Source organism: Chaetodon trifascialis, chromosome 23 (assembly GCF_039877785.1).
Source record: "Chaetodon trifascialis isolate fChaTrf1 chromosome 23, fChaTrf1.hap1, whole genome shotgun sequence".
Taxonomy (NCBI): domain Eukaryota; kingdom Metazoa; phylum Chordata; class Actinopteri; order Chaetodontiformes; family Chaetodontidae; genus Chaetodon; species Chaetodon trifascialis.
In genome coordinates, this window is record NC_092078.1 from 4,439,003 (window position 1) to 4,457,390 (window position 18,388).

The 18,388-nt window shown below is 46.5% G+C and overlaps 1 protein-coding gene across 2 annotated transcripts; it reads right to left on the reverse strand.

The window, feature by feature from the left end:
* Positions 1-5,730, reverse strand: gpr185b (G protein-coupled receptor 185 b). Of its 2 annotated transcripts, none has more exons than XM_070992691.1 (2): positions 5,541-5,730; positions 1-3,746 (listed from the first exon to the last, which is right to left on the reverse strand). In XM_070992691.1, exon 2 carries the CDS (start codon positions 3,742-3,744, stop codon positions 2,674-2,676), a length of 1,071 nt encoding a protein of 356 aa, XP_070848792.1. In that variant the 5' UTR covers positions 3,745-3,746; positions 5,541-5,730; the 3' UTR covers positions 1-2,673. The 2 variants fall into 2 exon arrangements, with proteins under 2 accessions (XP_070848792.1, XP_070848791.1); XM_070992690.1 differs by lacking the exon at positions 5,541-5,730 and adding an exon at positions 4,672-4,951 and having other exon boundaries at positions 85-3,746.
* Between the last annotated feature and the right edge of the window lie 12,658 nt (positions 5,731-18,388).

The following is an 18,388-nucleotide window of genomic DNA, read 5'->3' on the forward strand; positions in this document are numbered from 1 at the left end:
GGTAGAAAGCGTTGAATTTGGAAGTGACTCCCTGTCGTATTTTCGAGTATTGAGTGTCTTGGTTTTTTTTTTTTTTTTACAGCCCGTACAGTTTCCGTGAACCATTTTCCCAAAGCCAGTACACCTCCCACACAAGTATATTAGCAGCATGCCAGCAGCTTAGTCATGGTACGTCTCTGAGGTTGTGCAGAGGGACGCCGGAGTGAAAACTATCTCCGTCCATCATTTAAATGCAGATAGAGGTTAGCAATAAATCCGCTCTCACAGTGTTCACTACATCCTCCGTACATTAGGCCAATTCCCACCGCCATTATTACCGAGATGTTATTAACATTAGCTGGATTTAACTCGCGCTGCGCCCTTTCTGAGGGAAATAACTTCGCCCTGATTGGGCGCCTGGTGGACGTGACCTGAGGTTACGTTAAAGCGCGTCTCGCCTGGCGTTTCCATTTCACGCCGCGTCACCTCGACACTCTCGCTTCTCATTAACCCGCCGAGCCTTCAGAGGGGCCCCCGGGCCGAGCTGCTTCAAGGCAGGGTGTGTGTGCGTGTGTGTGTGTGTGTGCAGGAAATATCCAGCTACTGCTGACAGGCTGCAAGTGAAAATGGAAGGCGTGGAGGAATTCAGACCATGTGATGTTTTACAGCTTTAGATCAGAAGCACAGATTTCTGCACGCGTCTGGCTCGTAAAGGCTCTGCCCCTGAACGCATCGTCAAGCATCAGCTTGGAAAACATTCGTTATGCCACAGCAATAATGTAGAAACCGTCCAGTTTCTGCAGAAGTACAACGTGCACTGTAACCAATCTAGATGAAAAATGACCTTTTCACTATGGATTGTGCTCAGCTCGAGCTAATGGATAATCAATCAGGCAGTGGAGTCAGAATCCATCGCCCGATCTCTAAATTTAGAGCTGCACGGCCGAAAAAGACGTGACGTGGATGCCGGTAAACTTCGAGGTCCCCTTTTCCTGTAAAAAACGCCTGCTGCTCTCACCTTGACCCTGTCACCAGGCTCGTTTTACCGGCACTCATGAGGCCATACGTTGCTTTTTGCATGCATAATTTCTGCTGCGAGAGGCAAGAGGACGACGGAGGATAGAAAGGACGGGGTCACAGTGGGACCTTGTGAATGCTAAAGGACAATTTGGGAATGATTTTGCTTTTTTTGCCTTCATTTTGACTGTATTTAAGTGAATACCTTGCCACTCCCAGAAGACATCTGCAGATTAAAGCCTGTAAAATGCGGCCTCACCCTTTAATTTGATAGCCGTATTTATCTACTCTTTAAAACTGCCCCTGGTGGTCTCGTTTGCAAGCAGAACCTGGAGGTGGTTTCAAAATGTGGAGCTTTTCCTTAACAAACGCCGCTCTTTAGACGTGTTCGTCCACACTGAACGGGCTGTGAAGGAGCAAAAGAAAGCCTGGCTGGGATGGTCCTTTAAAGCCCGCCTAACGCTCCCCATCAAGATGGTGTGGAGAACAGCGTAGCCTACTTTACAGCACCCCCACCCCCCAGCAGCACAGAGCATTCCCAGGGTAGCGGCGCTCTGCAGTGGCGCTGTCCTTGGTGCTGAATTCAGCTCTCTCTGCTTCACAGTCACGGCGCCGCGGCTGGCTTAGAAACCCGGTTCCCTCCGACAGGGAGCCGGTTTGCTTTCATCACGGCGGTGACGACGCACGCCGGCCTAAATATGGAAATCCCTCTCCGGTTTTTGCAGACTGGCGGAGGTCGGTAGATTAGGTTTTCGGATTTGGGTGTTTGAGGAGGGATGGTGTGTAGATTAGGAGTTGTTTTTCATTCCTCGCCAACTTCATGCGCTGCAACGTGTTTCACAAAATACAGATTGTGCCGTTGGCATTGGGAAAAGTCAGAATGGGCTCGTTAATGATCGATGTAAGAGTTAATTATTGTTGCACTCTCTGTCTACAAACTCATTAATTACTTCATCTGCATCAGATCACGGGAACATGGTTGTTAAAATGTGTTTCACGGGAGGAAATGTGCCTGTTTTCCCTATCAGGAGAAGACTGCAAAGATAGCTCATTGAGAATACTCAAGGTCATTCATTGTGTATATTTAGCTCATCATATTTTTATCCACACGCCACTTAATTTCAAACACATCAGTGAACACACAGACGGTATTTTAAGACGGTTTCACTGCCTCTGATTGCATAACCATGCAGCGCTGCCCGAGCTCAGGTCCTACGGAGATTTAGGACGTGTCTTCCTCAAACCTGCCGTCACATATATGCTACTCTTGAGAAGTGAGCCTCACTTCCTGCGCCCTAAAGGAGGTCAGTTGGAAACGTCACCTGACGCGCTCCCCACAACCACCGTGAGAATACCTTCATCAGGTTTTTGCAGTTGGTTTCTCGCCGCCACCGTCATCGCTGGATTTCTCCAGGCCGCAGACAGGACATGGTCTTTGTTAAATCTTTTTTTTTTTTTTTGACCATGCACCGTCTTCCCTTCTCCCCGTGCAAGAGACGCTTTCCCCGCGGCCAGCCGTGCCTTCGCCATCAGCCTCCCAGCCCTGATATGAAGAGTAGAGGAAATCTCCTTCCTCAGCCTTGACCCTCGACCTCTCTCCTCTTCATCCCCGTCTCTCCCTCCTACGACCCCGACTCTGCGTCAAGCGTCACGCCAGACAGAAACCGGCCGTCCCTGCTACACGTCACTGGAGGTCCTGGGTCTGAGGGAAAGGTTGGACGGGACGCACCCACAGCAGGCCATCCACAGCGACTTCTGGATGTCCGGGTTTCGGAACGCATAGATGATGGGATTGATCACAGAGCAGCAGGTGGCGGGGAGGACTGTGGCGTAGGTGTATATTACGGGGTAGCTGGAGTCAGCCACGATGGAGTACATGGCAAACGGCAGCCAGCACGCCCCGAAGGCACACAGGATGGCCGACAGTGTGGAGACGCCTTTGGTGGTGGAGATGGCCACGAACTGGTGCTGCACGGCGATCTGCTGTGCGTGGCGGAAGGCGATCTTGCAGATCTGCAGGTAGAGCTGCATCATCAGGGCGAAGACGAGCAGGAAGGTGACGGCGAGCGCCACAGCGTTGTTTTTGGTGACGGGCCGGCAGATGCTGCACGTGGACTCGTCCCTCAGACAGTTCCAGCCGAGCGCCGGCAGCAAGCCCAGCGTGAGACACGACACCCAGATGAAGACCACCATCACGTAGGTGAAGGTGACCGTCCGTTCGGTGTGGTACGTCAGGGCGTTGTACAGCGACAGGTATCGGTCCACCGTGATGGCGAGAATGTTGAGGACGGACGCCGAGAAGGCCGAGATGAGCAGTCCGACCGACAGCAGCGTCACAAACTCCACCGAGCTGTCGACCAGATAGGTGAAGACAAAGTTCAAGATGAGGCCCAGGCCGGCCAGAAGATCCGCCACCGCCAGCGATCCGATCAAGATGAACATCGGAGCGCGGAGCGTCGGAGTGTAGAACAGCACGGCGATCACCAGAGCGTTCTCGCAGGAGATGAGCGTCCCCGTCACGCAGAGCGCGATATCCCAAGGGCTGACCTCCTGGACGGCTACAGCCGTGGTCGCTGGCTGGAGGTCAGGGGTCAGAGTTCGCACGACAGGCTCCGAGGAGGAGTTCGAGAGGTCCTCCGCCAGGCTCCAGGAGGTGGAGGAGTCGAAGGGGTCGAGGGGGGAGGAGGAGTTGAGGCTGCTGCCGCTGCCGCTACTCATGGCTGCTGCTGCGGCCAGGGAGAGAATCATAGCTGGAGAAACGAGAGAGGAGGAGGAGGAGGAGGAGGAGGGAAGGAGGGAAGGAGGGGAAGGAGGGGAAGGATAAGTAAAACATAATGAAGACAAGAGGAGGAGCAAAAGGAGCAATGAGGAGGGAAGAGGAGGAGAAATGAAGCAGGAAGTTGCAGTCAGTAATGTGTAAGAGAACAGACGAGGAACGATGAAATATGCACAACAGAAAGCCAGAGGGAGTTCAGAAAGAGGGAGGAGAGAGGAGAGGGTGAAAAAAATAAATATCAGCGGGTCAGGGTAAAAGTTCAGAAAAGAGCAAAAAATGGGTTGAAAAGACAAACGGTGACCAGAAAATAAAGATGAATGAAGAGAGAAGGAGGAAAGGAGAGTTAAAAATAATAATGTGAGGAAAGAGATGAAAGAGAAAGGAGGAGAACAAGTTTGCAGATGGGAAGAGGAGGAGGAGGATGGGGGTGATGACGAGGAAGAGGAGAGCGTGAGTAAGACGGCAGAGTGAAGCAGGACGGGAGGCAAGAGATGAGGACAAAACAAAGGAGGGACGCAGGTAGTGAAGGACAAGGAAGAGGAAGGTGTTAACATTTATCCCCTCCATGAAGGGGACAAATACACATTTTCCATCCATCCGTCCATTCATTCATTCATTCATCCATTCATTCATTCATGAAAACAACCATGCTCTTGACCCCAAGCACGCACGTCACCAGCAGCTCCCACGCGCCATGCTGACAGGTAATTAGCGGCAGCACAACAGCAGGTGTGAACACACGCGCACAGACGCACACAAAGAGGTGAAAGTAACGCACGCATGACGGTGATATTCCTTCCTCTCTGGCTTCAGAGCAACGTGACGGACCCCCGCAAACACCACCAAACAACATCAAACCACCGAACAGCCACGCAAGCTTGGATCTGGTGCATTCCTACCGAGAAGATGCCGGACGCTGAAGAAGACGCTCAGCTTCCTCACAGTCAAATCCATCATCAACAAATTCTATTTTTAGAGCATCTCTAAAAATGGTGCATGACGTCCTGGGGCACGACGCGGCGGTAGCTGCTGTCCTATTCACTGGTGGCGTGTATGAGCGCGTGCCCAGACGTGCGTCCGTCCGTCCGTGCGTGTGTGAGCGCGCGCGCGCGTGTGTTTGTACGTAGACCCCCGTTCATTCGGATTCTGGTCCACATATGCTGCTGCCGCACGCGGACTGGGGGGGGGGGAAAAAATCCAGCACGAGGCTAATTTTAGCTCAGCCAGCCGAGCTGCCAGGGCGCGCGCGCGCCAAAAAGGATGTGGAGCTCCATTCACAAAAACATTTCTCCCCTCACACACCTCCCACCTCAACCTCCCCGCGCACCCCTCCTTCGCCCCCCGCCCCCTTATTTTCATCTCTCTCCTCCTCTCTCTCTTTCATGCTCCCGTGCACGCACGCACGCACGCACACACGCACACCACGCCAATGACTGCAAACGGCCGGAGAAGGTCACCACCGCCAAAAGCCCCGCAGCTGAGGGGCGCACATCCCTGCGGTAACGGGAGCTCGCGCAGCCCGGAGCATCCGCTCATTCAAAGCGGCAGCCGCGCGTGCAGAGAGGCCCGTCACGAGCCGCTCAGCCCGGAGCGCGTGTGTCAGCCACAGAGAGCACAATAAATACCTGGATCAGTTTCATTCAGCTGCAGCAGTGCAGTCCCTGAGCCAGCGCGAGCGAAGGAAGGAGGGAGGGCGCGAGGGAGGGAGGGAGAAAGCGGGATGGAAGGAAGACCACGCCACAGAGACAAAAAAGAGAGAGAAATTTACCAGCTTGTCTTCTTCTTCTTCCCCGCTGCAGGAAACCAGGATGTCTCTCTAGTCCTTTGTCCTCCACTGTGTGTGTGTGTGTAAATATATTTTTTTCTTCTTTTAGGGTTTCCCCCCTCTCTTTCTCCCCTTTTCTCCCCAGTCAGCGGCGCGCGCTATATTCCTCGGTTGGCATGGTTATTAGCCTTCTGTCGGAAGCTCCGTCCTCGCGCTGCACATCCTCGGCCCCTCATTGGACGCGCTTGTCATTCTCCTCGTCTGACGTCAGAAGTCTCCGCTCCTCCAGTCACCGTCATCATGGTCGGTGTGTGAATCACGGAGAAAATGAATTAATCAATTCACCTTTAGGAAAAGAAATTCACGTCTGTTTTGAATTCATTTAATCTTGTTTCAATCTAGATTTCATTGTTATTTCTTCTTGTTCTTGTTCTTCTTGTTCTTATTATTATTATTATTATTATTATTATTATTATTATTATTATTATTATTATTATTATTGTTATTATTATTATGACTGACTGAGGTTGGATGTGGATAGTGTGTATGTGGTGGTGTTTTCATCCCATCCCACGCGCACTGGACTCAGGTAGGCCCACGGAGCTGCACAGTGCATCAAACTGGACCCACTCAATAGCGGCGCGTGACAGCTTTTCTTCCTCCCAAATATCCTTAAAGGTGAAACTGGCCCCCCGCGTTTCTCCTGCCATAAATATTGCGCCACCAGGTGTGGGGAAAAAAAAACACAAAAACAAAACATACAATTTCGGATTGCGTTTCAGTGGTCTGGTGCTGCATCTTGCACGTGCAGCCGCGTGCGTGCTTGCGTGCGTGTGTGTTTGCTTCTGGTCCGCAGCATGCAGCCAGTCAAACCAGCTATATGGCGGCGGGGAGGATGGCGGTTATGCAATGTCGGAGCGCTGCATTGCTCCCGCACACACACACACACACACACGGACGGACGGACGGACGGACGCACGCACGCACGCACGGACGGACAGACGGGCTGGGCCCATGTGTGTCGCCACGCGTGGAGGCAGAGCGGCGGAGTGCGGCCGACCACGAGCACCGGCTCCGATCACACAGCGGCGCGTCCGCTGCGGGCTGCCTCACGTCAGCTGCGGCCTCAGAGTGAAGATGCGGCGGCCGGATGTCGAAGCTGCGCTGAGTTCAAAGCTGGACTGAAGTTAGGTCTCATCAGCGGTTATTAATTAAGTGTTAACAAAACAAAGGTAATCACATGTAGTCCTCACAGTAATATTAATATTATGACAGCCCAGGCCTCCTGTAATGCCACATTTTAATTCCATATAATTAAATATTTCTAGAAAGATTAATGGTGTTAATTTTGTTCAGGTGTAAACAATGTTTTATTGATATTAGATTCTATTATTAGAAATAGCAGTACCACAGTGTACAAATACTCTCTTACAAGTAAAGTCAAACATTCAAAATTTGACTTGAGTAAAAATACAAAAGTGCAAGCTTTTAATATTCTTAAAGTTATGCAAAATGTCAAATTTAAAAATGGATTATAAATAGTGATGCATTAATTTGTGCATCATGTTATTGTTGCAGCTGCTGAAACTGAAGTTATATTAGAGCGAATTCATACAATGTCAGATAGTTTAATCTATAAAACTCCATCAAATAGTTTTTTTTTTCTTCATATTTTGTATGAATAACCTGAATCCGAAGAAATTAAAGCTTTCAAATCAACATAGTGAAGTAAAAAGTACATTTCCCTCTGAAATGCAGCATAAACTGGAAATACATGAGTGAAATGCCTCAAAATTTTACTTAAGTGCAGTACTTTATTAAATGTAGTTGCAGTATTTTCCACGACTGGTGAGTAAAGACCTCACAGTACTTGAGTAAGACTATAAATTTACTCTTGAGTGCCTGATAACACGATCAAACTCACATTTTCACCTCAGATTGTACAATTTTCAATTATGTCATTACAGTTACTGTTAATGTGGTTCGAGCCACTGATTGGCCTCAAGAGGGCGCTGCAGTTAAACAGCGTCATGTCTCAGACACCACTGGCCTGGTCTTAAAGTGAACAGCAGCTAAAAATCGTGTTTTTCCTGTCTTTCTATTGTTCTGTTTTTGTGTGTTACATATGAAAAAAGATGATTTATTGTCCCGTTAAAATATATTCTTCTCACTTTAGCTACAGTGCAAAAAAAGCGGCTCCAAATCCTCAAATTTCCTGTCGCGAGCTTTCCCGAAAATAAACTTTAGCTGCTTTTGTGCTTTTTAAACATAACGTTAAAACACAGATAGTGTAATTTTATTGTGGAAAAACTCAAACAATTCATTTCTTTCACATGTTTTAAAATTAGTTAATTTATCAGCAAATTTTATTTGTGTTTTATACATCTGCATTTCCATGATAACAGGGCATCTGCTGAGGAGGATCATGTGACAAAAGCTCCAGAAAAGTCACTGAATGGAGTTTATTTCAACTAATAATGTGCATTCAATGTAAGAACTGGTCATAAATTGCTAAAAAAAAAATGTATAGTCTTATTAATATGAATATTAATCCTATTGATATCTAATAACCAGCAGGACACACAGGTCCGCTCAGGTCCCTTCAGGACTGAACGCTCTGCTTGGATTCATTAACGTCCTCCTCCTTGAGATTTTCTTTTTTCTCTCAGGCGAGCGGGTGCGTGACGCTCGGGCTGGCTGGCGTGATGTGAAGAAGACGACACAAGCTCACATTTTTCTCGCTATCGAGCTCAATTACATCACCGCACCTCCAGAGCAGGAGGGTCGCGGGCCGCCCCGCTCGCCCTACACCCTGCCAGCCTTTGACTTCACCCACTCCTCAGCTCCCCTCTTTCACTGTTAATCCCACGAGCCGGCGGGTAAATGAAGGAGGAAAGGAGCTTTTGGTTCACTCCTTCCTCCTCCCTTCAGTTACACGATGAATCACCCCACATGATTAGAATACAGATGAAATGCGAGTGAGTGCGCGTCTTCATTGACGCCCTCCCCATGTCCGACTTCATTCATCTTTCCAGCAAGGCACCATGGGTAATTGAGAGCTGTTACATCATCTGGCTGTTCTGGTATGCTTTGTAGCAGAAAGCCGGCCCGTCTCACTTCTCCCTGAGTGTCTTGGTCTCATTCCATTTCTACTATGCTCACTCTTTGCGCTCTTTTGTGCAGCGGTGACAAAGCATGCCAAAGTCAAACTGTATTACATCATTGATGCATTTCCAGCGGCGGGCTCTGTCCTCCAGCCTGCATCTCCTCTTGAGATGAAAGTCACTGGAGGACAGACGTTTCATGTCGAGGAGTTGTGTAACTCCTTCAGATTTAGGGCAGTGGCGCACGGCCACGCTTGCGTCTTTCCATGATGTCGTCTGATGTGCAAACTGACATGTCAGTAAGGGGAAGTGAGGCGACGTACGGGGGGTCGACGGTGCCTTAAAAGCATCAGGATGAGCAGACTTGTGCTGGGTTGAATCTCCATACAGTACGCACATTGGCTGGAAACATCTCAGCAGCCAGAGAGTGGATGACTAATACTACTCCCACCTCATTGCCCCCCCCCCCCCCCCCCTCCCCTTCCCTCCCCTCACTCTCACATACACACCTACACACTCCATGCAACAACCACTGGGTTTCCCTTGAGTACGACACTTAAAGGAAAATCCACCGAACAAGTCGAGGCCTCTTATTGATATTTACTGTTTTATTATTATTTGAAGAGTAGGAGTTAAGCATTTACTAAGTGAGATTTCTCTCACATTGATTCTTGAGAGCGGAGGCTGGAAAAAATTACTTTTAAGTGATAAACATGAGCAAGTTTCCTGAACTGTTATATATGCGAATATTGGAGGGATTTTTAAGGTTATTGTGATATTTCCTTTCCATGCCGCAGTCCGTTTTGTGTTGTTTAGCAGCGTGTTTTTATTTTCCGTATTCGTACACGTCTCTTAAGAGAAATGTATTTGCAGTGCAGCCACAATGAGTTGCATAATAACATCAAAAATAGAAGAGAAAATGCATTTTAAAGGTGTGATTTTTAATATATGACCAGAATTTTACTAAAGACATTGGCAACAAAGTGTGAAAACGTAACACTTGTGACGTTATGTCAAACATGTCTGTGTATTGTGTCGCACAGATATCTACTGAAGTTAGCATGCTAACCAGTTAGCTGCGGCCGTCCTGCCTGTAATACCGCTTTGTACCACAAGAGGCGATGATCCAATAGTATGCACCTGAATTCAAGTTCCTCACGTACGTCATTTGACCCAACGCTGACTAAATACACAGATTTAAAAAAGTTAGTTAACCATGATCATAACCGAAATATGTTACATTAATAAAAACGTACTTTTACCTGAGCCAGTGTGTCATTTTTAAAGTTTAATTCTGCTGCATCACTGAACCAGAGCAGTGATGCTTCTTGACGCTAAACTTGTCACACTTCTTCCTACGTCATTTACGTCGCGTGACGTGCTTCCTTTGTTTCCTCTTGTTTCACCCGAGCAGAGGTCTTACAGAGCCATGTTACAGACTGAATCACACACTCAATCACCAGTGGCGCTGTGGTCTCTTTCCCAAGCGGAGAAAAACATGTATTATTCAGCGTGCTGCTGTAGGATTAAGAGGAGGACACCGACTTTTCATACCCACCAAATCCCTGCAGCACAGTCAGGACATGTGATTCGATAGTTAGCAATGGCTCCGGGGAGTCATAACTCTGCTTTGATTAAAGGTCTCAGCGAAAGGTCAAGAGAGAGAGGGAGTCAGAAAGAGAGCCAGAGAGCAAATTGATGGACTACAGAGAGCCTTTGGTTGATAGAAATGTAAAATGTCCCTCTTCACCATCAAAGAGAAGCTTGAAATGAGTGTCTGCTGTGATAATGACGAGTAGTTGGACCACCTCCGCTCTAAAAGACATTAAAAATCTTACATTTCTAAGCAGCCAACATTGACGATGTGTTCAGACTGGATGCAAAGCAATTTTTCACCTCACATTATTTACCTAAATGTGACTGTGAAGTCCGAGTTTATTCGACACAAACGGGCAATGCACTGTGCTAGCTAAGAGGTGTTAGCTGTAGCTAGCTAGCACCTCAAATAGTTCAAATATTTTCAACTCACGGAGATGCATCTTCATCCTAAATCAAGCAGTCTAGAGTGTTTTGGGGCTCTTCATGTCCTGAAGCACTAATCAATATTTTTCTATTAGTAATTGCTTAATTAACTGTAATGTGAGAAGTGATTGTCATCCAATTTGTAGTTCCCCTCAGTTCTAAAGAGCTTTTTAGTGTCCTTTGGCTCAGATCTTGCGACATCAGTGCTTTGGTTGGATCTGACCGCTCTCGTTAACCTTGGCAGTTATTTTTTGAGAAAGCAGGAGCTAAAGAGCCCGATATATCTCAGGGAAGTTGGTGAAGACCCAAACAGAGCTCGAAGAAAAGTGGGTGTCGGACCTTTGTTAAATGGCCAAACGAATGCTAACAGTGCTGCTGGATGTGTAAACAGCTGCTGATTTAGTGGTGGTAACAGGGATAATGATGTTGCTGTTCTTTTACATACAAGTAAGTAGTGCTAGAATATGACTCTGCTGAGATAAGTGCATTTGTTGCTGCCAAGCCTGTAAATTTAACCTCTCAACAGCTGCGCTTGTTATTTGTCTAAACCTCACTTTGTTCAGTTGGTACATACCTGACCAATAAGAGCCCACCTGCGTGAGTAGGAATGAACACGATTGTGTGCACATGCAGGCCATTATCTCAGCACAGTGTGCCGCCGAGTGGTCTTTAAATGGGCCTTAGTAATGATGATGACGGCAGCATCGACACCACGAAACTGGAATGATTCAGAGAGACAAAGGGAGGAGGAGAAAGGTGTGCACTGATAATCTGTTGGCAGTGCAAGAGAGGAAAAAAATGAGAGTTAAGCTTCAACGTTTTCTGCATTGTATTATTCATCTGTGCTTTAATGAATGCCCAGTATGCACCGCTTTTATTTGTGTTAATGATACGCTGATGTCAGTACCTAATCGAGTGTACTTTTAGAAAAACGTAGTGTGTGTTCACTTAAAATGAGACTAAGTAACATCAGAAAGTTAGAATAACACACTGTCTGCAGTTAAAGCCCTATCTGGTCTGGTATGACCGTTAGCTTGTGGTGGCTAATGTTAGCAACCTTCAGATCGAAATCATCTGCACCTGATGTTTCTGACTTTAGTTTCTGCTTATGGTCCCATGGTTCAGTCCGCTTTATGTCAAGGTCACCTACTGGTTGTTCTGGCTGAAATGAATTATGGGAAATCCGATGTGCCTTCAACCCGTAAGCTAATTGCTACTTTTAATCTCATAGAGTAGCTTTAATGGGATGTAAACTAGGTCAACATGAGAATTCTCACCAGTAAAACCATCATAGACAATTAAATAAAACCCTAAATTAAAACTCCAGTTAACAAAAAATACACAACTATTGTCCGGCAATGCATTTTTTATAATCATGTTGTGATTGTGATTCATTTTGAGGAAAGCTGCACCAGCTGAAGTAGAAATTCACTGGAATTTCAACAATTTTCCTGTTTCAAGACATCAAGGCTCTGCTCCTCCCTTCCTCCTCACTCCGTCTGTCCATCTGTCCGCAAAGAGCAACATGCCCTCCAGTCCTGGCTCTGCTCTTTTTCTTTCCACCAACTGCACCCGTCCGTCCGTCCGGCCGTCCATTCGGCCGTCCATACCTTTGTCACAGCAGCTGGACTCAGACCCGGGCATTTCAGTGATTGCCCTCCAGCTTCTGGCTGAGCTCCTCTGGATGGAGCCCAGGGGCCACTGTGACCAGATGCTGGCCAGCTGTAGTAGCTCTTGTCTGGGCCACTCAGTTACCAGATGGCCTCTCACCTCTGGACCCATCTGGGTTGTCCTCATCACTCCCCGTCTGGCTGGGAAACCCATCAGTCCATCAATCCAGGACTTTTTCTTCCTTTTTTCCCATTTATTGTTCACACGCTTGTTAAAGGTAGGAAGTTTATGCGCGTATACAGAGCTGGTATATTTAAATATGCAGCACAAAAACAGCCCATACTTTATTTGTATGTAGCTTATTCAACAGGAGCTGCAGCTGACAATCATTATTGATTAATCTGACAATCATTTCCTTCATTAATGGTATCATATTTCCCACCAAATTGCCATAAATCCCATAAAGCTTTGACGAGGCGTTCATGTACTGTCGGCGTCTTCTGCGCTGTGATTCATCGATGCATAATGTCACATCACAGCTCAGGGGAAGGACAAAAAGGAGGAGACCACACGTGACATCACAGATGTATTTAGAAGATTAACAATATGGAGTATCAGTGAAGCTCATGCCGTCTACAAAACAGAGGGACAGACTGAGCGAAGCCAGCGGTGGCTGAGCAGCCAGCACAGGTGTCAACCACCGCTGATGGACTCCCTGCCTAATTTCTCCTGGGACGACCACAGAAGACCAATCAGCCCTCGAAGGCTGCGACCATTAACACGCGCACTCACAAAACGTGGCCTTTAGTCTATGCAGAGCCTCGTTTTGTCGAGGGATTTAAGAGTGTGAAGTCAGAAAGAGGTCAGTGAGCAGAAATAAAGGAACCCACACAAAGCCGAGTGACATACTGTACGCACACACACACACACACACACACACACACACACACACACACACTCTCACACATACACGTCTTCTTGCCTGGAGATATACTATTCCAGTCAGTTCCTGTTGAGACAAGAAGCAAGACTGTGTGTGTGTGTGTGTGTGTGTGTGTGTGTGTGTGTGTGTGTGTGTGTGTGTGTCCTGTTGTGAGTGATGTGTCTTGAGGAGTTTCCTGCAGAGAGCTGCAGTGGTGTTTTGTCACGAGCTGAGATGCAGCAAGGAAACCCGACTGTGTGTGTGTGTGTGTGTGTGTGTGTGTGTGTGTGTGTGTGCGTGTGTGTGTGTGTGTGCCGATGTGTAACTCACATTCTGGGGAGTTGCTGTACTTGTGGGGACACAATGCAGGTCATTATCATTACATTTTCGGGAGAAGACTGGGGCTACAGTTATGCATAACCCTTGCATAACAGGGTTATGCAAGTATTGGTTATGGTTATGGTCTGTGTAATGTCCCCAAAAGTGATGAAAACCTACAGTGTGTGTGTGCTGACAGAAGGAGGACAGGAAAGACTGAGATATAAGACTGGGTTATTGAGAACAATATTGCTCTGAGGACAGAAGAAAAAAAAAAGACCAGGATAAAAATGGACAGAATAGAATGAAATGCGACAGAGAGAGACATAAAGAGAGATAAATAACACAATAACGGCTCTCTGAGAATACAATAAAGGCTGTATAACACCCATAAACAAAAGAGGAGAGACCCACTCATCACTTTTAGAGAAAGACGAGCTGTAGCATCCTGACTGCCAGAGGATGCAAACACAGGACACAAAGGGAAAACGCAAACATGCCAGAGAAATTTATCCTGAAATTGGCTGAAACAATACAAAAAGTGTCTGAATTAAGCTGTGAAGGTCGACTCTGTGTCCTGCTTTACGTCTTAACCTGTCCCACCTTTCACCATACTGCAGCCTAAATGCACAGATCAATTAGTAAAGGGATTAGCCTTCAAATTAGCACCTCTTTGACTGATGTTTGGTCACATTTAGGCCTCTAAAACTACTTCAAATCATGAAATCTTTGTCAGATGAAAACCTGACAGATTGAAACTCACTGTGGGGTGATTTGTCAGGAAACTATAAATGTGCATCTTTTTAAGCATTTAGACAAACAACTGATGTTGTTTTTGAGGTTTTAGTCCACAGTTTTGCAGAATTAAAGCTCTGCATGAGGTTAGTGGTTTACAAGTTGTGCACACAAGTTAGCTTGTTAGCACACAAGCTAAGGAGCTACTTAGCAGAAGTTGAGAGAGACAGGAAGTCAGAGATGGAAATGGAGATATAGAAAGTGTGTGTGTGTGTGTGTGTGTGTGTGTGTGTGTGTGTGTGTGTGTGTGTGTGTGTGTGTGTGTGTGTGTGTGTGTGAGAGAGAGTGTAACAGTGATGCAATCGGACAGGCTGTTGTCACTGTGAGCAGCTGTGGGTCAAGACCCTGCTGTGCCACACCACTGCTGTCTGACACACACTCACACACTCAGACTCACACACACACGCCTGTCAGTCCACGTTACTGTTAACATGGGCGACTTGAGAGCCACACTGGGGTGTCAGATAAAAATAGCGTACTCTTCGTATTCATAGAATGAACAGCATTGAAGCTGATCGAAGAAGGCAGTGTGTGTGTGCGTCTGTGTGTGTGTGTGTGTGTGTGTGTGTGTGTGTGTGTGTTCTTTCTTCAAAAATCAAAGTTGCGTGTCAGACAACGTTAATGTGTGTCACTTGAGGTCTGAAGCCCGGCTCATGGAGCCCGTGAATCTCCTGAAACGACGGTAAGAAACCAGAAAATCAGCAGCGACGGCTCGCACACACAAACATGGAGCTACTTAAACGAATAAATTCATGATGTGAAATTATATGAAACACTTGTAATCAAACATTAATACTCGTTTAGGATCCTCCGTGTGCCCCTTGTGTTTCAGCTGTATTTTAGGGACTGTTTTTATTCAGTCTTTCTGAAATCAACTGTATAAATTAAATAAGAAAACACTTAAGTCAGGCTGTATTGATTATACACTCTTATTAACGTTTCATAATTCAGCTTGAAAAACTAATAACAGAAAGTATGTGATCAGATATGCTCTTTAAAACTTGCCCGTATGTTGGATTAAATCAATTCTACTGCAGACCATTAGCTGTGTCATTGGGCAAGCTGTTGGTTTGACTCTTCACCCCCAGCCTGTATCCAGCATCGACCACAGCTATTTCTTTCCAATCAGTCGATCTCTCTGCTTGCGGTTAATCAATTAGCCTGACGAGTAAACACACAGCGGCCGCTATTTATGAAGCCATTGACCTGTAAGAGCACCATCGCTGAATGTGGTTCAGTCTTCTGATCGAGGAATCTTCTTCAGGTCATTGTACGTCTTAATTATTAAAAATTTTGAAAGTTCAGATTTTGCTGAAACTCACGACTCCTAAGATTAACAGACCGCTTCACATCGAGAGGCACGAGCAGGGATGCTGCCTCAGGTTTCCACGATGGCTCTGGAGCTGGATCCAGAATCATTAAAGCTGTGGAAGGAGGTTCGGTTTTGGCACCGCTGGGCAAAAACTCCACAATAACCAAAATCAGCATGTTGTAATTCAAGTGGTCTGAGAGAAAAGTGGAGCTGTGCAGCTCCTCTTGGCTCCGTCTAAAGGCTTTAGTAAATCTAAGCCGTGACAGGAGACGTTGGCTGAAGGTCTGGTCTCGCAAAGCCAGATCTATCTCCACACTTCGTTTCAGTGCTGTCCTTTAACTTCAATATGTCCTTTCATTACAGCAGAGTGCAGTAAAATACACACGTTTGAAGGCATCCGCGGCGCTCGTATCGACCAGTGGTTCAACCTCCTGCAGCCGTAACTATTCCCTGTCAGCATCAGTACTGCTTCCAGCCAGCAGTCAATGATGGTTTCTTGAGACCTTCCCTGACCTTAACCCGGTGGTTATTACTGTAACCATGCTGCTGAAGGTCTTCCTACCTCAATGAAGTAGCAACTTCAGCCCACATCAGGACATTTTTCAGCTTTAATCTTTCTTTTTTTGTAATGGTTTTGAAAGGCACAGATAGATGGTGTCACCCATTCGATCAATGTTCAGACTTTGTTGTTTGGAGCGCCTTGCTAGCCGAATGGTTGCAACTGACCTTTGATTCTCATACTTACTGTATGCGTCATACCCGATTTTAATTGTTACATCCTACAAAGCCTTATCCCACAGTGCAGTGCAATAAGTAGGGTACAACTGTCGCTAATACCTGGATCTTACACCAGTGTTTCTGTTTTTCCACAGAGCTTTCAGATGATATGATGCATGACCTGCAGAGCTAAAGAGTGTGGAGGACCAGAGACGAGTATTTGGGGATCAGGAGCGTCTGAAGCATGTGGGGTGCATGCTGCAGGTTAGATAACACAAAACAATTCTGACATGCTAGTTATTCGATTTGTGTCTGGATACAGAATAATGCTGCTGAACGATATAAGTTACTGTCTGCAAGTGATTGCTGAGTGATTTTTGGACACTTTCTTGTTGGAGATTCGGGTGCATTGTACACTTTAAAAGGCTGTGGCTTCCCACAGAGGCTGCAACAACAAAGTGGATCAGAGAGGAACACTGAATGTCCCTCTGCAGCTGCTCTGACAGCTGACAGCTGTGGGGTTAGCCTGTAGCATTAGCCTGTAGCGTTAGCCTGTAGCGGTAGCTGCTATCGAACATAATCCACCAAACTGAATCTGAGTTGAGACTTTTAACGAAAACTCATCCGGAGAATCTCGAAGTTTTCACTCCACATTTTGTCTACATGCAATCGTCCTCTGAGGGGATTGATCCCAGCCAACAATATGTCCCATTTGGACAAAATATTAAATCAATACATGCAGCATTTAGATCCAGCAAATATGTCGATATTTTACGCAGTTTTTTCCATGTGGTGTTTGGTTCTCTCTCGCTCCACCTCTTCATCCCTCGGCCTATATAACTGTTGTCCAAGTGTGTGTGTGTGTGTGCATTAGCGTGTGTGGAGGAAGGTGTGATCTCACACACTTTTGCTGGTCTCTGTCGTGCATGCCTTTGTGCACCTACGCACACACTTACAGTACAAAACAGTTGTTGCTTGTGTAACAGGCCAGCTGTTCCTGCAGTGGATGCTGGATATGTGCGACTGTTTTGTTTTAATTATCAACTTTCTCAGTCTGCTAATTGGTGTGTGCCATGTGGACTTACATGCGCACACAGACACACACATAAACACACCCCGCTGTCTGTGGTTACATAACACAGATGCATCAACCATACGGCACACCTACTGCTGTGCTTTGGAAGTTGTGTAATACCAAACAGGAGATTCAAACAACCTTTACTTCATTATCTGACTTTGAAATGCGACCATGGATCCATGGAGCTGATGACTTTATGACCCTCCATTGCAAATTAAAGTATTCAAATGCGAGCTTTTCGTGGGCTCGCGTCGTACGAGCGGGGCTCCCGGCTTCTTTATTTTTTCCTGTGAATCATCCGCATTCTGCCCATTCAGCCTGAGACATGTGCCACCTCGTCAATCTGATATCTGCCATCTGTCAGAAATGAACATGTGGAGCTTTTAAATTTGTAATGTTGAATTCAGATGATTCAGGCTGATAGTAAATCGTGCCATCTTCTCCTGGCATTGTTTCTTTTTCTCAATAGCTTCCTTGAATGAGTGACAAAACCACAAATAACAAATTGGTTTACAAAGCACACAGTCAGTCTGTGGTCAAGTTGGCCGAAAGTATGCGGACACTTAACTAAAATCAGACAAAGCTGGTGCTCCAGTTCATCTCAAAGGCATCAGATAAGGTTGAGATCAGGCGCTCTGTGCAGGCCAGTCAAGTTCTTCTGCACCAAAGTGGGAAAAAACATTTCTTTATGGACCTGGCTTTGTAGCCCAAACTCCCAAAAGAAATGGCCATATAGGTTGTACGAGCAGCAAGGGAGGAAGTCAGGTGACGTAGTCCAAAGAGGTTAAAGGTTAAAGAAAGGTTCATGGTTAAAATGAACCAGACTGTGGTTAGATGTCAAACTAATTGCGTTTCTGTAGTCCAGCATCTTTCTCTGCTGGTTCACAATCACATTAAAGCGTCTGCAGAGGAGCAGGACACGTTTATCACTCATGTAAACAAGACGGCTCCTCCTCAGCTTTTGTGCTCGTC